The following is a 26,500-nucleotide window of genomic DNA, read 5'->3' on the forward strand; positions in this document are numbered from 1 at the left end:
CAGGTTGACACCTCATTTTTAGGTATACCTGCTGCTGCTGCACCTGCACTCAGCACTGAACCAGGATTGATCCTTTGGCTTGATGGTAATGGCAGAGTGAACTTCCAAGGACTGTGTGGTGGTCACTCCTAACTTTTTTCTCATGGACAGATGTATCTATGACAAGTAGATTGGTGGTAAGGTCCAGTAGGTTTTTCCCTTTTGCTGGTTCCTGCATGACTTGTGGCAGCTCATTCAGGATTCGGCAAGCTCAGTCAATGGTGGTGCTACCAAGCCACTCTTGGTGATGGATGTTGAAGTCCCCCACCCAAGGTACATTCTGTGCCCTTGCTAACCCTTGTCCCTCTTCCAGTTTGTGTTCAACATGGTACTGATTCATCAGCTGAAGGAGAGTGGTAGGTGGTTTCCTTGCCCGTGTTTGACCTGATGCCATGAAACTTCATGTGGCCTGGAGCTGATGTTGAGGACTCCCAGGGCAACTTGCTCCTGACTGTATACCACTGTGCTGCTGCCCCTGCTGGGTCTGCCCTGCCAGTGGGACAGGACAAGGCCAGGAATGATGATGGTGGTGTCTGGGACATTGTCTCTTAAGGTATGATTCTGTAAGTATGACTGCCAGGCTGTTGCTTGACTACTGAGACAGCTCTCCAACCCTCAGATGTTGGTAAGGAGGACTTTGCAGGGTCAGCATATTGTTTCCAGTGCCTTAAGTCAATGCTAGCTGGTGTGTCTGGCTATATTTCTTTGATTTTCTGTAGTGGTTTGGTGCAGCTGAGCTAGGCTATCCTAGATGGCAGTTGCTATAGGTCTGGAGTCATGTCTAGGCCAGACCAGTTAATGATGGCAAATTTCCTTCCTTTCAAGTAGTGAACCAGATGGGTTTTTACAACAATCAGTAGTTTTACAGGCACAGACATGAAGAACCAAATTGCTGCCACCTGCACTATATCAATGATTCTGTAAGCAATTAATCTGTTTCAGTGATGTCTGTTCAGGAAGGAATCTTGGCTTTTGGTTACTGGAAGAACTCCTCAGCTCTTCAAATATTGTCTTGGGATCTTATACACCCACCTATACAAGCAGATGGGGCCTGACTTCAACATCACATCTGGAGGATGTCACCTCCCACATTGTAGCACATCTCAGCAACTGCAGTGAAGTGTCAGTCTAGAATATGTGCTGATATGTATCTGTACCCTGGAGTGGGGCTTGAACACTCAGACAAGCATGCTGTTACTGAGTCAAGTTGGCACCTAATGCAGAGAAATGCAAAATGATATATTTTGGGAAGAAGAATGTGGAGAGTTCCAGCTCTGAATTAGCTTTTTGTTGCCAAAAAGCATGTAAGTATTTCCTTGAATGTCATTCCTAAATATAAATAACTTTAACAGTGATTCAGTATTCTGTGGTATGGAAGAAAATGTTTAACTTGTACAGGGAGTGCAGTGTACACCACACTTGACTTTGCCACTGTTTTGTATCTTATTAAAGCTGATTTTTTTTTCTTTTACTTTTCTGTACTTGATAACTTTAAATTAGCATGGAAACTTCTTTTAATAAAGTTTGGATTTAATTCCTTTTCTCCATTAAAAATTAATGGTGAAATATTGGTGCGAGTGGACATTGTTGGAAAATGCAAATCTTTAATAATGAATTCTCAGTGATAATACTAAACTTAGGTCAGTGGGATGTGAGTGTCACTAGCAATGTCAGCATTTGTTGCCCATCCCTAATTGTTCTCCAAAGGTGATGAACTGCTTTCTTGAACTATTGCTGTCTGCCTGGTATAGGTACACCCACAGCACTGTTAGGAAGGGAGTTTGAGGTTTTTGGCCCGATGACGATGACTGAACAGTGATTATGGTTCCAAGTCAGGATGCTGTATGACTTGGGGAATTTGCAGCTGGTGATGTTCCCATGCATCTGCTGCCCTTGTTCTTCTAAGTTGTAGAGGTCATGGGTTTGGAAATGCTTTTGAAGGGAGGCTTGGCAAGTTGATGCAGTGCACCTGCATTGGGAATGATCAAGGGACCAGAATTAGATGAGCGTGGATATCTTAGGGTTGTGTGGCTGGGGAAGATTACAGAGAAAGGGAGGGGTAAAGCCATGGATGGATTTGGAAACAAGGATGAGAATTTTAAAATCAAGACATTGCTTGACTGGTAGCCAATGTAAGCATGTTGCTTTTTGTCTTGAGCAGTATGTTCTTGGCCTCTGCAAAATTGCTATTCCTGGAAAGGTGGAAAGAGATGTTTGGCATTAGAAGAAAGGAGGGAGAGAGAAAATGGGGAACTACAGACCTGTTAGCCTGACATCAGTAGTAGAGAAAATGCCAGAACTAATAAGTCGTATGATAACTGGGTACTTTAAAAAAAAATAACATTAGGATTGGGCAGAGGCTGCATGGATTTATGAAAGGGAATTCGTGTTTTACAAACGTGTTGGTGGTTTTTAAGGATGTAACTAGCAGAATAGATAAGGGTAAACAAGTGAATGTTGTGTATTTGAATTTTATGAAGGCTTTAGATAAGGTCCTACACAAGAGATAGTAAGCAAAATTAGTGCACTTTGGATTGGGAGTAATATACTGGCATGGTTTGAGAATTAATTAACGACAGAAAAGAGAGTTGGAATAAATGGGTCGTTCTCAGTTTGGCAGGCTGTGACTAGTGAGGTACTGTGAGGATCAGTGCTTGGGCCCCAGCTATTCTCAATCTATATCAATGATTTGGATGTGGGACCAAATGTAATATTCCAAGTTTGCTGATGACAGTTAATGGGAATGTGAGTTGAAGCTGCAAAGATGTTTCAAGGGGATTTAGACAGGCTAAGTGAGTGGGCCAGAACATGGCAGATGTAATATAATGTGGAAACGTATGAAGTTATCCACTTTGGTGAGAAAAACAAATGCAGAGTATTTCTTAAATGATGAGAGATTGGGAAGTATTGATGTCCAAAGGGACCTGGATGTCCCTGTTCATCAGTCACTGAAAGCTAACACGCAGGTGCAATGGGGGAGACGATGATGTAATGGTAATGTTGCTGGATGAGTAATCCAGAGGCCTTGGCTAATGATCTGGAGCTATGGGTTCATATCCCACCATTGCAGCTGGTGGAATTTGAATTCAATTGATAAATCTTGAATTATAAAACTGGTCTTAGTTTCATGGTCACCATTACCATCATTGGTTGTCATTAAAAACCCATCTGGTTCACTAATACCCTTTAGAGAAGGAAATCTGCCATCCTTACCTGGTCTGGCCTACATGTAACTCCAGATCCACAGCAATGTGGTTGACTCTTAACTGCCCCCTGAAATGGCTGAGCAAGCCACTCAGTTCAAGAGCAGTTAGGGATGGGCAACAAATGTTGGCCCTGCCAGTGTCGCCCGCATCCCTTGAAAGCCAAAAAACAAGCAATTAGGAAGACAAGAAAATTTCAGTGCAGAAGTAAAGAAGTTTTGCTGCAATTGTATAGAGCCTTGGTGAGCCAACACTGTAAGTATTGTGTGCAGTTTTCTTCTCCTTACCTAAGGAAGGATAAGCTTGCCATAGAGGCAGTGCAGCAAAGGTTCACCAGACTGATTCCTGGGATAGCAGGATTGACCTGTGGGGAGAGAATGAGGAGACTGGGCCTATACTCTGTATAGAGTTTAGAAGAATGAGGTGTGGTCTCATTGAAGCATACAAAATTCTTAAGTTCCTTCACTGTTGCTGGGTCAAAAACCTGGAACTCCCTCCCTAACAGCACTAACAGGGTGTACCTGCACCACATGGACTGCAGCGGTTCAAGAAGGCAGCTCACCACCACCTTAAGGGCAACTAGGGATGGGCAATAAATGCTGGCCCAGCCAGCGAAGCCCACATCCCGTGAATGAATAATTTAAAGAATAAAGGGTAGATGCAGGAAGGATGTTTTCCCTGGCTGGGGTGGTGGTTTGTGGGGGGTGGGTTCTAGAACCAGGGATGCAGACTCAGAATAAAAGGTAGGCCATTTAGAATTGAAATGAAGAGGAATTTCTTCACTGGGGATGGTAAATATTTAGAATTCTCTATCCCAGAGGGCAGTAGAAGCTCAGTTATTGAGCTTGTTCAAGACCGAGATCAATAGATTTCTAGACATTTAAAGATATCAAGAGATATGGGGATGGTGTGGGAAATGGGTTTGAGGCAAAAAGATCAGCCATGATCAAGTTGAATGATAGAGCAGGCTTGAGGGGCTGAATGGCCTATTCATATTTCCTATGTTTGTGAATCTCTGCTCTACACTGCTGTTTTGAGAGTAGTTGTGGTCTTCCTTGCAATCGGTATAGCATTCTAATCTTTAGAACGCAAGCTATTTGTGTAAGATTTTGGAAAAAATTGCCACAGCTGTGTACACATCAGGATATTGTATAGTTACTTGGCTTTCTACGACTGTTAATCTTGAGGATTATATTTGTTTTTGCATGTAATTTGTAAAAGTGCGTTCACCTCATGCTGGCCATAAAACAATGAATAGTGCACAGATCACTATTCGAGGACTCTCATTGCTCATTCCATCTCAATGAACAGGATGTGAAACCCTGATCCTTCTAAGTTCAACCTAATTATTGTTTGCAGGAAACTAATTTGTTTTTCATGCTTGATAGGCTCACGACAATTTTTATTGTATGGAAATACTACTGATTCTAGTTCCCAAGGGACTGATTTTGGCTGCAAGTGTTGATGTGTTTTCCTTGGGGTTTGGAATGGGGTAATCACCTATTTAATACTATTGAGAATGCATATCCTTCAAATTTTGAATTGAACACTCTGGTTTCAGCTGTAATAAAAACAAAATGCTGGAAAAACTCAGCAGGTCTGGCAGCATCTGTGGAGAGAGAAACAGTTAATGTTTTGGTTTCAGTTGTGGCTGCTGAGCACATGTAGATCTGTATTAGACAGCTCCACCCCATAGATTTTTGGACTGACCATTAGTCATGTTGTAGGTATTTATCTCCCTCCATCTTCCCTCAGCATTGTTTTGATCAGAATGTTGGTTTGGCCTGTGGTGAATTTCTTATCTGGGGAAGGTTCTAATTAATATCTTGCATTGCTGCTGCAGAAAGTAGTCAGGCTAGTGAAATGCAGCATTTCATCACAAAAGGCATATAAAAGCAAGGATATATCACTGCAGTTAGTGTTGGGCAGCCCTCATTTGGAACATTGTTTTGAATTGGGTACCCCACTTTAGGAAGGATATGAAAACACAATTCTGCAGATGCTGGAAACCTGAAATGAAAGCAGAAAAAGTTGGAAGTACTCTAGGTTGGAAAGCACCTATGGAGAGAGAAACAGTTTTGGACCGATGACCCCTCATATGTTCTTTACGTGATCAATCTCTGCAGGTTTGACGTGCTTATAATCCAGTGTGGAAGCATAAGCGGCACTCGTCAATAAATTCTACATTTTCATAGAAAAGAATAATGGGGCATTCCAAGACACTGGGTAGATGGTGGCATGGTCGTAATGTTTAATGACAGTTAGTAACGTTGATATTGTAATGTTTAATGACAGACTGTCATTAAAAACTCACCTAGTTCACTAATATCCTTGAGGGAAAGAAACCTGCCATCCTTAGCTGGGCTGGCCTACATGTGGCTCCAGAACCAAGCAATTGGTTGACTCCTAATTGCCCTCTGAAATGACCCTAGCAAGCTTGTCAATTCAAGTTGGGGATGGGCAACAAATACTTAGTGACACCTCTCATCCCATGAAAGAATAGAATAAAAGTAAATATCTGTGGAAGAAAATAGAGACGTTTGAAATGTGGATGCTCAGACATATGCTAAAAATTCCATCTACAGACCATAAGGCAAATGAAGAGGTGCTTGAAATTGCAAGAGTGAAAAGAGCCCTTAAAAAGTGACATCCAGAAAAGTAAATGTCAGCATTTTAGTCATTTGATCAGAGCTGAAAAGCTACAGAGATGCCTGAAACAGACGGGCATTTCTGTGGCTGTAGATGTGACTCCAGGATGGTATGTTTCCTCCCTGCTGCCAGGGTCAAGGATATCAGAGTGGCTGCAGGACATTCTTGAGGGGGAGGGTGAACAGCCAGAGGTTGTGGTTCACTTTGGTACCAACACAGGTAGAAAGAGGGATGATGTCCTGAAAGCAGATTTTAGGGAGTAGGACCTCTGAGGCAGTAATCTGGAGATAACTACCAGTGTCACATGTTAGTGAGCATAAAAATAGGCGGTTAGAGCTGATGAATGTGTGGCTGGAGAGATGGTGTAGGAGGGAGGGATTCTGATCCCTAGAGCATTGGGACTGGTTTTGGGGGAGGTGGGACCTGTACAAGCTGGACGGTTTGCTCCTCAATGGGGCTAGAATCAGTATCCTTGCTGGGAAGTTTGCTGGTGCTGTTGGCGGGGTGGGGGGGGTGGGGTGTTTAAACCAATTTGGCAGAGGGGCTGGGAACCTGAGGGCAGATTCATCTGGGGAAAAATCAAATGATGATGGAAGGCAGAAAATCAGTGAATGTCTAGAAGGCAGAGGAGACAAAAGATAGAAAATAAAGGAGAGAGTTTGGCAGTGCTTAAGGGTATATACTTCAATGCAAATAAAGCGGATGAGCTGAGGGCTCATAGAAACATGGAAGTGTGACATCATAGCTAATACAGAAACATGGCTTAAAGAGGGATAGGAATGGCAGCTGAACATTCCTGGTTAGTGTTTTCAGATGAGCTGGAGAGGGGCATAAAAAGGGGGTGGCAATTGGTTAGAGAAGCAATTACAGCTGTGAGGCAGAATGACATTTTAGAAGGATTATCAATTGAGGTCATATGGATTGAGCTTGAGAACAAAAACAGGCAGTCCCACTACTGGGAGTGTACTATAGATCCCCAGACAAAGGGATAGAGTAAATATATAGGCAAATCTCTGAGAAGTGCAAAAACAGTAGGGCAGTAATAATGGAAGATTTTAACCACCCCAGTATTAACTGGGATAGTTTTAGTGTGAAAGGAATGGAGGGAGCATCATTTTTAAGGTGCATTTTTGGCCAGTATGTAGCAAGTCCAACAAGAGGGTGCTGTTCTAGACTTCATTTTAGGGAAATGAAGCTGGGCAGGCGAAAGGAGTGACAGTGGGAGAGCATTTTGGTGGGTAGTGATCATAATTAGGTTAGTTTTAGCACAATTATGGAAAAAGACAAAGAACAGGAACTAAAGTTCTACATTGGGACAAAGCCAATTTTACTAAGCTGAGGAGTGATTTAGCAAAAATGGACCGGAAACAGCTACTTGAAGGCAAATCAGTGTCAGAGCAGTGGGAGGCTTTCAAAGAGGAGATTCAAGGGGTTCAGAGAAAATGTGTTTCCACAACGAGAAAGGGTGGGACAGCCAAATCTAGAGCCCCCTGGATGTCAGAGTTTACAGGGTAAGACACCGAGAACTCGATACTACAGAAAGCTGAGAGGAGCATAGAAAGTGGAGGGGTGAAATCGGAAAGCAAAGAGGGCATGAAAGAACATTGGCAAGCACAATCAAGGAGAACCCAAATGTTTCATCAGTACATTGAGTAAGAGGATAACGAAGGAAAGAGTAGGGCCCAAAAATGTAACTTATGTATGGAAGCGGAGGATGTGGGTATGGTTCTGAATGAATACTTTGCATCTGTCCTCAAAAGAGGGGGGCACATGATGTAGACAAGGAGCAGATGTATTGGGTGTGATAAGCATAGGTAGAGAGGAAGTAATAAGAATTAGCATCCTTGAAAGTGGATAAATTACCAGGGCTGGATGAAGTGTACCCCAGGCTGTTAAAAGAATCCAGGGAGGAAATCAGTAAAGTGATGGAAGGGGTGGTCATCAGTGCTATCAAGCGGCACTTGCTTAGCAATGGCCTCACTGCTCAGTTTGGGCTCTACCAGGGTCCCTCAGACCTCATTACAGCCTTGGTTCAAACATGGACAAAAGAACTGAACTGCCAAGGTGAGGTGGGAGTGACTGCCCTTGATATCAAGGTGGCATTTGACTAAGTGGCATCAAGAAGCCCTAGCAGAACTAGTCAATGGGAATTGGTTTTGATGGAGGGGGGTGGGTGAGGTGGGGGGGGATGTTGAGCAATCTCTGCTGGTTGGAGTCATACCTAGCACAAGGGAAGATGGCTGTGGTTGTTGGAGGTCAGTCATCTAAGTTCCAGGACATCACTGCAGGAGTTCCTCAGGGTAGTGTCCTCGGCGCAACCATCTTCAGCTGCTTCATCAATGACCTTCCTTCCATCATAAGGTCAGAAGCGGGGAGGTTCACTGATGATTACCGTTCCTCAGATACTGAAGCAGTCTATGTCCAGATGCAGCAAGACCTGGACAATATCCAGGCTTGGGCTGACAAATGCAAGTAACATTTATATCACACAAGCGCCAGGCAGTGACCATCTTCAACAAGAGAGAATCTAACCATTGCCCCTTGATATTTAATGGCATTACCATCGCAGAATCCCCCACTATTAACATCCTGGGGTTACCATTTGACCAGAAACTGAACTGGACTAGCCATATAAGTACTGTGGCTTCAAGAGCAGGTCAGAGGCTGGGAATTCTACAGCAAATAACTCGTCTCCTGACTCCCCAGAACCTGTTCACCTACAAGGCACAAGTCAACGAGGTGTCAGCTGTGGCTCAGTTCATAGCACCCTCGCCTTTGAGTCAGAAGGTTGTGGGTTCATGTCCCACTCCCGGAAACCAAAGAACTGTGAATGTACTCGAAAGAGTTACATGCGATCTGTTGATAACTCGAAAGAGTTACAAGGCACAAGTCCGGAGTCTGATGGAATACTCTCCACTTGCCTGGATAAGTGCAGCTCCAACAACACCGAAGAAACCTGACCACCATCCAGGACAAAGCAACCTGCTTGATTAGCACCCCTTCCACACACATGCACTCCCTCCACCACTGCACACTGGCATCAGTGTGTGCTATCTATAAGATCCATTGCAGAAACTCACCAAGGCACCTTCCAAACCCACGACTGCTATCATCTAGAAGGACATGGGCAGCAGACACACGCAAATACCACCACCTGGAAGCTCCCCTCCATGCCACTCACCATCCTGATTTTTAAATCTATCAGTGCTCCTTCACTGTTGCTAGGTTAAAATTCTGGAACTTCCTCCCTTACAGCACTGTGGGTGCACCTACACCACAGGGACTGCAGTGGTTCAAGAAGGCAACTCGCCGCCAGCTTCTCGAGGGCAATTAGGGACGGGCAATAAATGCTGCCCAGCCAGCGACGCCCACGTCCTGTAAATTAATTTTTTTTTAAATAGCGAAAGGTCTGACCATGATCTTCCAATCCTCACTAGATACAGGTGTGGTGCCAGTGCAGAAGGATTGGAGGACGGTTAATGTACCTAAAAGGGAGCGATTAATTACAATTACAATTAATTACAGGCTGGTCAGCCTGACCTTGATGGTGAGCAAATTATTGGAATCAATTCTGAGAAAACATCAACTGTCACTTAGAAGGCATGGGTTAATCAAGGACAGTTAGCATGGATTTGTTAAAGAAAGGTCTGACTAATTTGAATTTTTTGAGGAAGTAACAGGGAGGATTAAGTGTAGTGCAGTTGATGTGGTCCACTTGGATTTTAGCAAGGCCTTTGGCAAGGTCCCACATGGCAGACTGGTTTTTAAAAAATCAATCCAGAAAAGTGATGTGATGCCTTTGGGGGAGGTCAAACAAGACAAAGGAATACACACTAACTGGAACGATAGGAGGTGTAAAGGAAGTGAGGAACCTTGGAGTGAGTGTCCATAGATCCCTGAAGGCAGCAGGGCAGGCCAATAAGGTGGTCAAGAAGGCATATGGAATTCTTATATTTATTAGCCGAGTAATAGAATATAAGAGCAGGAAGGTTACGCTGGAGCTATATAAAACATTAGTCAGGCCACAATTTGAATACTGTGTGCAGTTCTGGTCACCTCACTATAGAAAGGATGCAGTTGCACTAGAGAGGGTGCAGAGGAGGTTTATGAGGATGTTGCCAGGACTGGAAAATTGCAGTTATGAGGGAAGAGGGGATAGGCTGGGGTTGTTCTCCTTGGAACATAGGGGGCTGAGGGGAGACTTGATTGAGATGTACAAAATTGTGAGGGGCCTGGATAGAGCAGATGGGAAGGGTCTTAGCAGAGAGGTCAGTGACTAAGGGGCATAGACTTGGTGATTGGTAGAAAGATTAGAGGGATGATGAAGAAACTTTTTTTCACCCAGAGGCTTGTAAACATCTGGGACCCACTGCCTGAAAGTGTATTAGAGGCAGAAACCCTCAACTCATTTAATACGTGCCTTGGTATGCACCTGAAATGCTGTAACTTGCAGGGCTATGGACCAAATGCCAGAAAGTAGGATTTGGCTGGTAGCTCACTTTTTGGCTGGCATGATGGGCCACGTGGTCTCTTTCTGTACTGTAAACTTTCTGATTCTATGAAGCTCAGAAAAAGGCCAGATACAGTTGGGGGTGGGGGGAGAGAGAGAGAAGCTGATTTTTGTCAGTAAGCACCATTAAGCGGACCCAATTACGTTAGCGTGTAGGCATCAGAGATGCATCTTGCGTTTGGAATAAGCAAGTTCAACCTCCACGTAACCTTTCCGTGTTCCTTCTGCTCTATCTCTGCACGCATGCCCTGTTCAAACTCTTCCCTCCACATTAGCTCCTCAGTCTTGCTCATGGCCACACCTTTGACCTCACTATCTGCTCTGACCTCTCCTATCTCAAGTTTCAATTTTGCCAAAATTGCCTTCTGTTCCAAAATCTTCCTGGAAGATGAGAACAGCCTAAGTCTCTCTCCCTCTCATCTAATGTTCTTGTCAAACCCCTCTGTACTGGAGTCATTGATCAAATGCCCCAAGCATTTGGTGGTATTAAGTAACCTGTACCATTCTCATCAGTTTGAAAACTGCATTTTATGTTTTAATAAAGGATATCCTGAATTAAGCTTTTCCAATTCAAAGAATACTGTCATGGTCTGTATAAATCAAAATTACATTATATGGTAGATATTAGTCAAGTGCACATTTTGAGGAAGGATGGGATGTAAAAGATTTATTTGTACACATTGATCAAGTTGAAAAAAATGCATCATTGTTGATGCACCACACTCTGCAGTTAAGTGCCCAGGATCCTCAGCAATTGTTTGTTTCTAGAATTTTTTTTGGAAAAATATACTTTAGTCATAAAATATCTGAAAGAACATTACAAAACATTTCTAAATGGCCATCACAATAAGTGCAACCAGATTCAACTTTTACGCATGGATCACAAGGTGCTTCAATACAATCAATGAATATTACAATCATTTCAATATGGCCATTACGGACAACTCCAAGACCATTGCACTATCAACGTACATCATTTTGCACTCTGAGGTGCTTCAATACAATTAGTATTCAATGCAGACATTCGTTGTGAGCCGTACAGCCCGAGGGGTCTATACCTTTCCCAGCCCCTCAGTGCACTATAGCAGAAGGATCTTAGACAGCGACCTTTCCCCATTCTAGAATTACAAACTTGCACCTTGCTAGTGTGATGAACCAGTAAAGTTGTGTCAGCGCTTTGCCTAGATAATGACCACTAGAATAAGTCTGAGGGTTGTGGTAACCTTTTAAAAAAAACCAATACATTAAATTCTATGTTCACTGCAATTTAAAATGCATCAGATTTGCATAGTTTTATCAACCTATACAAATGGTGCACTTACAAGATTTTGGATTACTCCTATTGTTGAGAACATAAACTAAACAGTGCCCTGATTTAAAAATGCAGGCTGGAATAGGATGTTAAATGACATTACTTTCCAATAGTGATTGTTGCCGTTTTGGTTGTGATGTACTGTAAATGAGTTGTTGGCACTTGTAATAGTCAAATGAAAGCCACGTGTAGCTGACAAAAGCACTTTCATAAAAACAAAAAGCTAAAAGCTACTGCGGATGCTGGAAATCCAAAACAAAACAAAAACAGAATTACCTGGAAAAACTCAGCAAGTCTGGCAGCATCGGCGGAGAAGATATCAGTTAACGTTTCGAGCCTTCGTGGCCCTTCGGCAGAAATGGAGCATAGTTAGAAGAAGGGAGAAATATAAATTGGTTTAAGGTGGGTGGGGGGGGGGTGGGTGGTGGGGGGGGTGGAGAGACACATTGAGGGTGTGGTGTGGTGATTGTGGAGATGAGCAGATAATCAAAAGATGTCACAGACAAAAGGGTCAAAGAGGTGTTGAAGGTGGTGGTATTTGTCTGAGAAAAGTGCTAATTAAGAATGGAAGACAGGATATTCAAAGTACAGCTCTAGTGGGGGTGGGGTGGAAAGACTAAAGGTTTTAGTTTTAGATTTAAAAATAATGGAAATAGGTGGGGAAAGAAGAATCTATATAAATTATTGAAAAAAAAAGCGGGGGGGGGTGGAGTTTAAGATCTAAAGTTGTTGAATTCAATATTCAGCCCGGAGGGCTGTAAAGTGCCTAGTCGGAAGATGAGGTGCTGTTCCTCCAGTTTGCGTTGGGCTTCACTGGAACAATGCAGCAAGCCAAGGACAGACATGTTGGCAAGAGAACAGGGTGGAGTGTTAAAATGGCAAGCGACAGGGAGGTTTGGGTCTTTCTTGCGGACAGACCGCAGGTGTTCCGCAAAACGGTCGCCCAGTTTGCGTTTGGTCTCTCCAGTGTAGAGGAGACCGCATTGGGAGCAACGAATGCAGTAGACTAAGTTAGGGGAAATGCAAGTGAAATGCTGCTTCACTTGAAAGGAGTGTTTGGGCCCTTGGACGGTGAGGAGAGAGGAAGTGAAGGGGCAGGTGTTGCATCTTCTGCGTGGGCATGGGGAGGTGCCATAAGTGGGGGTTGAGGAGTAGGAGGTGATGGAGGAGTGGACCAGGGTGTCCCGGAGGGAACGATCCCTACGGAATGCCGTCGGGGGGGGTGAAGGGAAGATGTGTTTGGTGGTGGCATCATGCTGGAGTTGGCGGAAATGGCGGAGGATGATCCTTTGAATGCGGAGGCTGGTGGGGTGATAAGTGAGGACAAGGGGGACCCTATCATGTTTCTGGGAAGGAGGAGAAGGCGTGAGGGAGGATGCGCGGGATATGGGCCGGACACGGTTGAGGGCCCTGTCAACGACCGTGGATGGAAAACCTCGGTTAAGGAAGAAGGAGGACATGTCAGAGGAGCTGTTTTTGAAGGTAGCATCATCAGAACAGATGCGACGGAGGCGAAGGAACTGAGAGAATGGGATGGAGTCTTTACAGGAAGCGGGGTGTGAGGAGCTGTAGTCGAGGTAGTTGTGGGAGTCGGTAGGCTTGTAATGGATATTGGTGGACAGTCTATCATCAGAAATTGAGACAGAGAGGTCAAGGAAGGGAAGAGAAGTGTCAGAGATGGACCATGTGAAGATGATGGAGGGGTGGAGATTGGAAGCAAAATTAATAAATTTTTCCAGGTCCCGACGAGAGCATGAAGCAGCACCGAAGTAATCATCGATGTACCGGAGAAAGAGTTGTGGGAGGGGGCCGGAGTAGGACTGGAACAAGGAATGTTCCACATACCCCATAAAGAGACAGGCATAGCTGGGGCCTTTCCGCCAACTCCAGCATGATGCCACCACCAAACACATCTTCCCTTCACCCCCCCTGAGGGCATTCCGTAGGGATCGTTCCCTCCGGGACACCCTGGTCCACTCCTCCATCACCCCCTACTCCTCAACCCCCACTTATGGCACCTCCCCATGCCCACGCAGAAGATGCAACACCTGCCCCTTCACTTCCTCTCTCCTCACTGTCCAAGGGCCCAAACACTCCTTTCAAGTGAAGCAGCATTTCACTTGCATTTCCCCCAACTTAGTCTACCGCATTCGTTGCTCCCAATGCGGTCTCCTCTACATTGGAGAGACCAGACGCAAACTGGGCGACCGTTTTGCGGAACACCTGCGGTCTGTCCGCAAGAAAGACCCAAACCTCCCTGTCGCTTGCCATTTTAACACTCCACCCTGTTCTCTTGCCAACATGTCTGTCCTTGGCTTGCTGCATTGTTCCAGTGAAGCCCAACGCAAACTGGAGGAACAGCACCTCATCTTCCGACTAGGCACTTTACAGCCCTCCGGGCTGAATATTGAATTCAACAACTTTAGATCTTAAACTCCCCCTCCCCCCATCCCCACCCCGTTTCTTCCCCGCCCCGCTTTTTTTTTTCAATAATTTATATAGATTCTTCTTTCCCCACCTATTTCCATTATTTTTAAATCTAAAACTAAAACCTTTAGTCTTTCCACCCCACCCCCACTAGAGCTGTACTTTGAATATCCTGTCTTCCATTCTTAATTAGCACTTTTCTCAGACAAATACCACCACCTTCAACACCTCTTTGACCCTTTTGTCTGTGACATCTTTTGATTATCTGCTCATCTCCACAATCACCACACCACACCCTCAATGTGTCTCTCTCCCCCCCCCCCCCCCCCCACCCACCTTAAACCAATTTATATTTCTCCCTTCTTCTAACTATGCTCCATTTCTGCCGAAGGGCCATGAAGGCTCGAAACGTTAACTGATTTCTTCTCCGCCGATGCTGCCAGACTTGCTGAGTTTTTCCAGGTAATTCTGTTTTTGTTTTGGATTTCCAGCATCCGCAGTAGCTTTTAGCTTTTTGATGACCTAATGGAGATGATTATCAAAGGGTTTGTTTGATAGGATAGTTGTAGGGAGACCAGAACTAGTGGCCACAAATTTAAAGTTGTCATGAATAAGTCCAACGGGGAATTCAAGAGCAATGCCTTTGCTTGGAGAGGGTTAGAAGGTGGAGCTTGCAACTAGGAGGAGTAATTGAGGCAAATCTATTCAAGAGGAAGCTAAATAAAGACAAGGGAGAAAGAAATAAAAGGGTGGAATGAAGGGTGTTGGAAAGAGGCTCAACTGGATGCTGACATATTCCTGTTGGGCTGAATGGTCTTTCTGTATTGTACTGTGCATTCAATGTAAAAAAAAATAAAGGCTGAGTCAGACTATTCTCTCCTTCCCTCCCCCCCACACTTTTTTTAGGTGGCTGTGGTATTTCATTTTGGACTAAGATTGAGAAACTCAAATCAGTTAATGTTTCTTTTTTTTAAAAAAATTGTGGTTGGAAGCTCAATCTTGATATGCAGCGTTAGACTGCACCTACGCTACAACTTTTAGCATTGAAGAGGAGTGAAAGGCAGTAGTTACAAAGTTTGAAGATTTGATCAATATGTGGGTTTTCCGTGGGGTATAGAAGCAGTGGAGCCAGGCTGAGAAAAGTGCTGACCAAGGGGCTGAAATCCTGCAAGCAGTTTCAACAAAGTTTAGAGAGAGCTGTAGTTTCTGGGGGTAAACATTGCTGGGAGCTGGAACAAGGGTAATGTTATCTATTAATATCAGAAATTCTGCTATGCTGAACTGTAATTAGGCCAAGGGGAAGTGAACAGAGTAATGGGATCTTGTATTTAATGCAGGGTGTTTAAATACTGTTCTGTGGTATAAGTCCTCCAAGCTGAAACTTGAAATTTAACTTAGATTGTACTGGGACTAAGAAGACCCTTATTTAAATCATTGTAAATGGAGCCGCAAGTTGCATACTGCCGCCTTCCCTTTCTCGTGGGTCATAGATCTGGTTTGCAAGTTATGTATGCTAACACTAACATGATGGGATGTATTAAAAATAAATGATGTATATATGCAGCGTGTTGCAACTATGATGCTGTCTTAAATAAACTTTGCCTTTTGACTGGGTTTATCTCTGCGATCAGTGCTAGTATTTGGGAGGCTGCCAGGCTCATGGAAGACAGCTGAAGATAAATTCAGTTGTCTTGGGCAGGAAAGCATCTAACAAGACTTCAGAGTTAAAGCAAATGCCCGGAAATATTTGTAAAGTCCCTTAAATAGTGGTTTCACAAATATTTGCTTTAATGGTCATTTCATGGGTGGAGGGGGCAAGTTTGCAGAGAAGTCAACATTGGAAATAACTGGTCCAGACACTAGCAATTGCTCCAAAAAGTGGAAAGGAAATGTGTAATTTTCCTGTCGCTGAGTACATTTTGTAAATCAAACAGAATATTCCACGGTCAGCTGAAAACCACCCTCAATTTGCTGTTATCAGTCCTCCTGAAGCACAAGTTCCAGATTGGTGTAAGCATAAAGATCCACCTGAATGGAACTAGTGTGTTATGATGCATGTGTACATTTGCCAGTATAAATGGCCCTAGAATTGTTCATTGACGCAGCCACACAGGCATTTTTCATCATCCTTCACCTCCCTAGTGATTTTTTACAAAAGTCTCTTGCAATTCCAAAGCTGTGCATGTGTGCCAAGTTTCTTTTAAATTAGATCAGCTGTCCACTGGAACAAGTAAGGCAGTTTCACTCCTTTTAACTCTCAGAAATGTTGAACACTGTTTTAAACTAGATGTCAGCATGATGGAGATGTTAAGAATGAGTTTGTAAAACAATTAACATGCTGGTTTTGCATTTTAATCATTCTGATTTCATTTTCAGTATAGTAACAAGTTTTTACTTTGAGTTGCTGTCTTCCTTCATTTCCTGAAGATATGCAGATTCACCTTGTTGATTTTGGTAACTACCAGTGCTGAGAAAGCATAACCTTTGTTCCCAACAGCAAAAATGCATGTGTCCTTGTACTATGGTGAAGTGTCACCCCAGGCTTGGTAGACAAAACAGTTGTGGGACAGAAGCCAATTACTGATTGGTGCCTGCTTTTTACTGGCAATACCTGGAGCCATTCGGCAATACCTCCTTACTTGCCCCCATTCACCTCACACACTGCAGCATGTCCCCATAGATGGAGTAGACTGGGCACTCTGCAGCATAAAGGGTAATAATTGAATTGCTAAACCAAACAATGTAATCCTGAAGCGCACACTCCTCCTGTGTCAACATGTGTAAACCTGCCATCACTCTGTGGCAATATGTGCAGCTACATGAACAACTGCACCATTGGTTGTAAATCTTTGTAAAGCTGAAAATAAGACCTGGAACACAGGGTCAAGTTTGGATTTAAGATGTATCTTTCACTCCATTATTGCCTACATGTCTCTCTCTTGCTCATTCATATATCATGGTTTTTCCTTGCTTTTGTGCACAGGTATATAGTTCTGTTGTGGTTTAGTTTGGTGGCCATTCTCCTCAAACATGTGCTGCAGTGTCCTTGTGGCTGTTTATACTTGGATGTAGTAGAAGGAATGGTTGTAAATGGAAGGAAATTTCACAAAATTCACAATGAGATTGGTGTTGTACTATTATTGCTTTTTCCTGCACTAGAATATAACTGTAGATGTACTGTAGCTTCATGCTTATTTTATTTTGCTTCAGGTGTGACATTGACTGACTGATTTACAAGATGACTGATGCCAGTGAGATGTTGGCTGCTGCCTTGGAACAAATGGATGGTATCATAGCAGGTAAGATATTGCTAGGAATTACTAACTAATTTCAGTTTATACATTGAGGCATTTATTTTTTCTTCCCACTGAATTATTCCTCTGCCTTGATTGCAGTAACTACTGCAAATATTTTACCAGGGTACGTCTGTGGGAAAACATTTGCATTCAGTACGTTGAACCAGAATGTTAGATGAAAATCACCTTGTGATTAATATTGCTGGAAGCCATGGGCATGTTCCAGGTTTAAGATTGCTTTTGAGATGCTAGGGAAGTAACAGTAAAACTAGACGGGACATCAGAAAGCTTATTAGTCAAATAAGGTAAACGTTTTATCCATGCCCGATTAGAGCAAAGCAATCTTCTACATTGGTACTGTGCTTCAGAATAAAAGTAGGTCACTTCAGGCCTGAGTGCAAGTGCAGAACAGTTTCCCGGGAGAAGGCAATGCCAGCCTGCTTCACTCCAGCTTCAGCATAGCTTCTGATTCTACAACACCAGCTTTGCACAACACTGAGATAAGAGGAGGAGTAGGAATAGCTGAAAGAAAGTGCGTGTGCTGTAGCTGTAATCTCTCCTACGTTACCATGCTTCCTGGTCAATGCTTGTTTTTTTTTTAACAAGTAAAACATGAAATTTATTGATTGGTATGCTTAACTAATCCCACCAAAACAGACCTAATTGATCATTTATCTTGTTAACGATAGGACTTTGCAGTGTGCAAAGTGGCTGCTGCATTTGTTTACGCAACAATGACTGCAGTTTGAAAGTGTAATGCTTTGGGACGTCCTCAGGGTGTGAATGTTGCTTTGTTTTCCTTTTTCTCTGCCCCTTTTCCCTTCTTCCGTGTGTTTTAATTTTCCTCAGCCTCAACATTTTTCTGCATCCTTGGGGTGACCTAACACTAATGTGCTTGTTGGCGTGGCAATGAGTGAGAGTGAGTGGTGACTCCAGGTTCCGATTTAGTAATGGGAACGTTTCATTTAACTTATTACCTGGCCACAAGTATCAGGTTGGAGTGGTGATATAATTGAGGATTTCTACCAGGTAGGCACAATGTGCTTAAAGTTACTTAGTCTGAAGCAGAAGTACTTAGCATTTCCAGTGTAATTCTGTCATAAAATATTTTCATTGCTTTTCCTATTCGCTTTTAGAAAATCTTTTAAGTTGAATTTATTGGCCAGGAATCTTTGCCAGAGAGATAACCCAGGTAAACAAACCTCAAATCCTTCTGATTAAAAGCAGAAGTTTCTAAAATGGAGATCCTGCCTGATGACATATGTGAAGAGAACAGACAGGTTAATGCTTTGTCAAATCATTTTCGATAAATGCTTACCTGGAATCCTTTAGCCCCCCCCCCCACGAATATAAAATAAAGCCATTGTTGTAAATACAAGTTCAGTTTGTCCTGCCTCCAAATCTCAAACATCTAGTGACAACCATCTTATGTTTCTTCACGAATGATATCCCTCCCTCACAAATGCTAAGTTACAGAAAACTGTTACTTCCTTCACACCAGACTCAGTCCCAGAATAACATTGCATCTGTTCATTTATTCTCTTCTCTGTATTGCTTTTATATCTTTCGATGTAAGCTTTGGTTAGTTACATCTGTCATTTTGCCACAATGTTTTGAATTTTCTTCCTAATGAATACAGGCTGCATTTATTTTGCAGTTCAAATGATGCAACATAATTAAATATTGGATGGTGTGCTCGGGGTTTGGTGGTATGAAGAAAATTTCTACCACGTGTACAAGCTGTGGGAGCTGAGTGTTACAGCATTAGGCATTCAGGGTTTTACTTCTGGTGTGTTAACCTGTGTGAAAGCTCGTCAGTGACCTGATATTTCTAGGGTTAGGGTTAAAGTGAACATAATGCATATGTGTTACCACCCCACCTCTCTGCCCAATTTCCAGCCCAAAAACCAGATTTGAGTTGGCATCTTGTTAAGAGATATTCATGCAGAGCTAACTTTTTCCCATTCGTTTTTGACCAGGTTCGAAGACCTTAGACTACACAAATGGCCTGTTTGACTGCCAGTCACCAAATTCCCCGTATATTGGTGGGCTGCGCGTATTACACCTAGTAGAAGATCTTCGTGGACTGTTGGAGTTGATGGAAAGTGAGGAGAAGGATGGATTGCGGTGTCAGATACCAGATTCTACTGCCGAACTTCTGGGTGAATGGTTACAGAGCCACCTGGTGAGCAGCTTGGAATAAATACTTTCATTGGTTTTATTTTGTTTCTTCCCGCTTCTTTTAATATAAAAATGTCTTTCCCTGCTTTTGGTTAAATTTGTTCCTGGGACACGGGTATTGCAGGCAAATCCTGCATTTGTTGTGCATCCCTGTGGGTTTTTTAATGTGTCAATTCACTCGTGACAGATGGTGAAAAATATTAATCACCTTATCATGCGTTGTTGGTTGGAAGGACTTGTTTTTGAAGCAGTAGCCCAGTTTTGCTGTCAAATAGCTCACCCTTCCAGCAGCCAAGGAATTACTGCATTAACTTATTATTTTGCATTTAAAACCATTTGGATGGGATACACCTTGATCTTAACTTCAACTTTGCCCTCTCCCCCACTGGCTTAACAATGGACCTTCAGCTAATTCCCACTCTCTCCTCTCTTTAAAACTTCAATAATATTTGATCTTCTAAATTCTGAACCTACTCGAACAAAGGAAGATAAAGTGCAACCCTATTCTGGATCCCTCAGTGAAGATCTTGCAGAATGGGTGCCTGAACATGGTAGTTGCCGTTTCTGTTATTTTCTAGGCTTTTACAATATTATTTTAGCTCACTTAGAAGTGTAAACAGCTCCCACAGTGACTGCAAAGTAAGATAATTTGACTTCTGGTTGCAACTGTAAACATCATTTTCAAAAATGGGAAGTAACTTAAAAAAATAAACACAAGCTCCATCTCGGGTGACCTTTACCAGGAGGGTGTAAATCATGGGTGGGTCCTCGAGTGTCAGTGCTAGAAATAAGGTAAACAGTGAGTTTATTTTTTGATGCTAGTTTTACCAACAGGAGTCAGCCACTCTGACTGGACTGTAGTGTGAAACTGCAGCATAAATGGTCTTGGGGATTTTCCAGTGATTCAACTTCACACATTCTAATCTCTCTCACCCTTGCTTTACTGTTTGCTGCCCTTTCTCCCCACTGCTGTTCATTCTGTGAAATGTTTTCTTTCCTCACTGATCAGAGGAAGCACACAAGGAAAGGAGCTTTCATTGGCATGCCACCCTTCACATCTTGGTTGGATTGTATAAAATACCAACACAGAAACTGGCCCTTAAGCAGACCATTGTGTTGGTGGTTGTACTCCATGAGGAGTAGTCCTAATCCACTGTGCTCAACCTGATCTCATTTCTCTTTAACAAAAACAGAATTACCTGGAAAAACTCAGCAGGTCCGGCAGCATCGGTGGAGAAGAAATCAGTCAACGTTTCGAGCCTTCACGGCCCTTTGGCTTTTAGCTTTTTGTTTTTATCTCATTTCTCTTTCTCTTACTTTCAACCATTTATTTAATCTACTCTTGGAAATTGGCTGGTTTCAGCTTTAGTCACAATTCTGATACCTGTGAGTTGTTTTCTTTTTAAGAAGGCTCTCCTGACATCTGACCTTGTGTTAATTTTAAATGTTATGTTCCCTCTAATCCACGCCACTCGATCACTGTAGGACACCTCCAAAGGGATGGCTTTCAAAGTGAAGTCAATTTGCCTGCAGCAAGGTCCCCCTGCCAGCAATAAGATAAATAACCCGTTAGTCTTAAGTTGCTAGCACACAGGGAAAACTTCAGCTCGTGCCATTCACTGGACAGACAGTTTAACATTTCTGTAAGACAGCATTTCGGCAATGCAGCACTCGCCTCAGCGCTAGATTGTGTGCTCAAATCCTTAAATGGGATGTGTCTGGGGAGGGGGTGGTGGTGTGTGTGGGTGAATGGTATGGGTGGGGAGGGGGGGGTGGGTAGGATTGTGTGTCTGGCTTTTGTTTCCAGTGGACTATTGAGAATCTGATCAGACAGTGCCATCCTGTGGTAATTGTGTATTATTGCTAGCCAATCTTAACATTTGGTTCTTTTTATTTATACACAGACATGGATTTGGCCAAGCTGAATGAAAGTACTGTTTGAGTATGAAGGAGCTTTTTTTTTATTGCATGTATTTGGTGCATACTAAATTTGACTCATTTTTCTAAAAAGTGAATTTAGCAAGATTATTAATGAAGTTGGCATTTTAAAAATAAAAGCTGGTGATTAGATAGGAAATTTTAGCTGGACTTATGACCAAATATTTAAACTCAATGTTTTACTATTTTAAGCTGTCAGTGATTTCAAGGTGCAGTTGACATAGTGGTTATGTTACTGGATTAGTAATCCAGAGGCCTGTAAAATGGCTCCCGAGACACTAGTTCAAATCCCAACACACCAGTTGGGGTGTTTAATTTCAGCTAATTAACCAAATCTGTATTTAAGCTGGTCTCATGGTGACCATGAAATTACCAGATTGTTGTAAAAACCCATCTGGTTCACTAATGTCCTTGAGGGAAATCCTTTTCCAGCCTGGTCCGCATGTGACTGCAGACTTGCAACAGTGTTATTGGTTCTTCACTACCCTATGGCCTAGCAAGCCATTCAATTAGATCAAAATAAACTGCTATGCTTAAGGCAGTTCAAGGAAGTGGCTCACCACCATCTTTTCAAGGGCAGTTAAAGAGATGGGCAATAAATGCTGGTCTTGCCAGCAATGCGCAGATCCCTTGAATGAAAGAATTACCGCTTATGTTACCTTACTGTATCAGTTCCCTCCACGCTGGGCTATGTAACAGTGATGGCACTATTCATTGCCTGTGAATCAGCTTGCAAAGTCCTGAAGAATTGAAAAAGAAGCTATATCAAGCCTGCGTTTGCTGTCAATGCCACGCACGTGCAGCCGCCATCTTTATAGGGAGCAGTGAACAGCAAGGCACATGTGTGGTCATCACTGGCCCTGGAATTGCAAATATTACAGCACCAGGTTAACAGTTTAACAACAAGCCCTTCCATCCACAGCTCACCCCAAACCCCTCGGACTGAGCTGGAAAGAGAGCAAGTGGCAAATGCGACCAACTTCATCCGCCCATCCTCATCCCCAGCCCCATTTTAAAATGACGCATCACGTTGGTGTCTTTTTAGAAATTTCTTAAAAGGTGAAATATCGAAAGAAATGGCTGGGGAGAGAGGAAGCATCAGAGGCAGGGAAATGGCCCTTCCGCAAGTGCCTGCCTGCCGTGGGGCTGAGGAACTGTGGAATTTCTTGAAATTTCAGACCAGCCATTTAATTAGCTCAGCGGAATGGCCCACCTGATTGGCTTTTTGGTGGGGTATAAGTAATTTTGGGAATACATGGGTAATGAAATAAGACTGATTATTAAAAGTTTGGAGACTGCCAAAAAGAAGCTGTCACCATTTATGAGGGTGGATTTGTCTCCTGCCAATGATATTGGATTCTACACATGCACTGACAAGTGTGCATGTGAAGACAGGTATCAGTGACCATCTTGCATTGGCAGGAGATAGTGATATATAAATGCACATTTTCTTTTCTCTTCAGTTTTACTTTAGTCCACACACAATGGGTTTACATTGAGACCCATAAACACTCGTGACTTTAGTAAATAACTTGCAGTCAATAGTCATGAGTAGTGCCAAATTTTTTAATAGTTAAGGTAAGGAACATGCCTCTGTCATTTATGCTGCATTATTTGTCCTGTTAAAGTAAATAAGGTTTGTAAGAATACTTTGATTCTGATTATGCACTGCCCCAGTTACTGTAGCATTTGGAAGGCTAAAATGGCATTCACACTTATCCCAAATACTGTATTCAGTAGGTTCTGGGTGTTATGACCACAGCTGATATTATTCACTGAGCAAGCCAAATCCCAGAAAGAAACTTGTCTTGCTGATCATAACCTTTTTTTTGGTATTTTGAAAATGAGGGGAAAACTACTGATCCCAGAAGCATAGAATCCCAATAAGACATTTAGGATTTTAAAATGATAAGATTTATTAACAAGAAGAAAAAAACTTAAACATAAAAGATTGAAGTTACACAGTTAAAACAGTCTTCCAAAACATCCCCCCAATAAAACCACTTGGTCAGAACACAATTAAATTACTTGGCAACAGCTCCCTTATAATTTTTAACCAGAAAAATCCAGTAATATTACCCAAGGCAAAAACTGCTGTCACTTTTTAAAGTTATACCACACTCTCTTCACTCCGCTGTGGAAATCCAAGCAGGTTCGGAAACAACCTGCTTTCTGAGACAAAGCCATTTCTGGCCCCACTGTGGATGGCTGTTTCAGAGTTCACACCTTTTCTCAGCACAGAGCTGGCCTTGGGACATCTCCCCCACACAACATCTTTCCTTAATCCTTTTCCCCTTTCATCTTGGATTCCATTGTCCTAAGCACCACTTTGAACTCAGATTTTTATATTTTGGAAAAGTTTTCATGTTTTCCCATTGCCTGTATTTTCAGGTCAAATAAAATTTAACTTGCCCTCGTTTTACTTATGAAACCTTTTGTAAGTTGTAAAGGCCCCTTAGCTTCCCTTTGAAATTCAACAGCTGAAAAGTCAGCTCCCTTACCTCAATGCAAATTTCAAACCCAATCTATTTACTTGTAAATCCAACTTCACCATAGCCCCTCATTACAAATGCATGCATGTATCTAGCACCTTCTATCTCTCAACTCTCACAGACAAACTGTCTCTAAGAACTCTGCCCCCCCCCCCTCCCCCCAACCAGTTTACTTAATCATGGACACGCGTGCACATGCGCATGTATACTTAAATGTACACACATTTAAGTGTGCAGAATGTGTACTTAAAAACAGGGACTAAATTGCATCTGTGACTTGGTTCAATAATCCTCTTCTGCCCCCCCCACCCCCCCAACCACCCCACCAACTACATGATATTGAATGTTTTCACTAGCATTGCTCTTGAACAGAACAAACACCAAGGAAACGCTTTCAGCAAAAGTCAGCAAACCTTAGGCAGTCCACTGAAACCTATTGCTAGATGCACTAATGATTATAAAGTGTTAGCAGGTTCCCGTGATGAATACAGATGAGCAAGCTATTTAGCCTATCTTAATTCATTCATCCAGAAATAATCCACAGTCTTATCTTTTGCAGCATTCGGATGCTTCCTGAATGATTGCAGGATTTTCATTTCCACTATCCTGCCCATGTTTCAATCACTCGTTACGAGAGAACTTTGACTGTCCTAATTTTGCCTTTCACTAGTTTGAATCCGTGTCCCCATAACATGAAAGGTTATTGCGAAAAATAAAAGTTCATGGTGTGGAGGAGGGGTAATGTATTGGCATAGATAGAAGGTTGGCTAGCTAGCAGGGAACAGAGGGTAGGTATGAAATGGGTCTTTTTCTGGTTGGCAAAATGTAACTAGTTGGGTGCCATGGGGATCAGTACTGGGGTCTCAACATTTTACAGTTTATAGAAATGACTTGGATGAAGGGACTGAAGGTACGGTTGCTAAATTTACTGATAAAACAAAGATGGATAGAATAGTAAAAGATGTGAAGAGGACACAATGCGATATAGGGATATAGATAGGTTAAGTGAGTGGGCAAAGATCTGGCAAATGGAGCATAATGTGGGAAGGTGTGAAATTGTTCATTTTGGCAGGAAAAATAAGACATTTATCGAAATGGTGAGAGATTGCAGAGCTCTGAGATGCAGAGAGATTTGGGTGTCCTAGTGCATTAATCTCATGGCTAGTATGCAGGTACAGCAAGTGATTAGGAAAGCTAATAGAATGTTATAATTTATTGCAAGAGGAGTTGAACACAAAAGTGAGGTTATGCTTCAGTTATACAGGACATCAGTGAAACTACATCTGGCATACTGTGTAAAGTATTGGTCTCCTTATTTAAGGAAGGATGTAAATGTGTTGGAAGCAGTTCAGAGAAGGTTTACTAGATTAATAATATACGCAGAAAATGCTGGAAAAACTCAGGCCTGACAGCATCTGTGGAGAGAGAGAAACGGTTAACGTTCCAAGTACGTATGACCGTTTGAGCCATACTGATTCTGTTTCTCTACAGATGCTGTCGGACCTGCTGAGTTTTTCCAGCACTTTGGATGCTGGAAATCTGAAGTAAAATACAGTATTTTGCTTTTATTAGATTAATACCTGGAATAGGCAGGTTGGCTTATGAGGAAAGGCATGAACAGTTTAGGCTTATATCTGCTGGAGTGTAGAAGAGTAAAAGGTGACTTGATTGAAACACAAGATCCTGAGGGGTCGTAAGAGTGTCGATGTGGAAAGGATGTTTCCTGTAGTGGGAGTACTAGGGACCATTGTTTAAAAATAAGGCGTTGCCCATTTAAGACAGATGAGAAATTTTTTGAGGGTTGAGAGGCTTTGGAATTCTTCCTCAAAAGTTGGTGGAAGCAGTCTTCGAATATTTTTAAGGCAGAGGAAGATTATTGATTACCATGGGGCTGAAAGGTTATCAGGGTTAGGTGGGAATATGGAGTTGCCACAACCAGGTCAGCCATGATCTTATTGAATGGCAGAGCAGGCTTGAAGGGGCCGAGTGGCCTACTCCTACTCATTCTTAAGTTCGTATACGTTTCGCTGTTATGTACTTTCCTTACTTGTGGTTTTCAGCCTCAAAGATGTCAGGTTTCTCCTCATAGCTTAAGCCTTCTACCATAGGGCCCCTTTTTTTTCTGAACTGCCTCCAGGGCTTGAATGTCTCCCTGTCTTTGCGATAAGAGCTTGACAGTTCTTTGTGTAGCCTGACTAGAGACAATTGGAACATAACACTGACTGGTATTCTACTGTTTCAGCTGTGTGGCTGATTATTCTACTTTGCTGTTTGAACCAGTACAGAGCTGCATTCAGTTAAAGTTATTAAATCCTGGTTTTTATTATTGTTTTATAAAATTGCCTTTTCAGAGCAGTGATTTTTTTTTTCACTATTGAATAGTTCATTGTGATACTATTTCACCCATTCGGAGGATCATGATATGTTGTAAAGGATCTTTTTCAGTTGAGTGC

At 42.6% G+C, this 26,500-nt stretch overlaps 1 protein-coding gene across 11 annotated transcripts in view; it reads left to right on the top strand.

Moving 5' to 3' along the window:
* Positions 1 to 26,500, top strand: part of ppfibp1b (PPFIA binding protein 1b) — a 151,040-nt gene that overhangs the window by 45,719 nt on the left and 78,821 nt on the right. For 10 of the 11 annotated variants that reach the window (XM_078567690.1, XM_078567695.1, XM_078567697.1 and 7 more), the window contains exons 2-3: positions 17,351 to 17,439; positions 19,416 to 19,621. In XM_078567690.1, the coding sequence (XP_078423816.1) occupies positions 17,379 to 17,439; positions 19,416 to 19,621 (267 nt within the window). In that variant the 5' untranslated portion in view covers positions 17,351 to 17,378. Of the gene's footprint in view, positions 1 to 17,350; positions 17,440 to 18,576; positions 18,629 to 19,415; positions 19,622 to 26,500 lie in introns of those variants that run through there. The other variant, XM_078567698.1, reaches the window with a different exon arrangement.

The sequence above is a fragment of the Cetorhinus maximus genome, chromosome 22 (genome assembly GCF_964194155.1).
Source record: "Cetorhinus maximus chromosome 22, sCetMax3.hap1.1, whole genome shotgun sequence".
Lineage (NCBI taxonomy): Eukaryota > Metazoa > Chordata > Chondrichthyes > Lamniformes > Cetorhinidae > Cetorhinus > Cetorhinus maximus.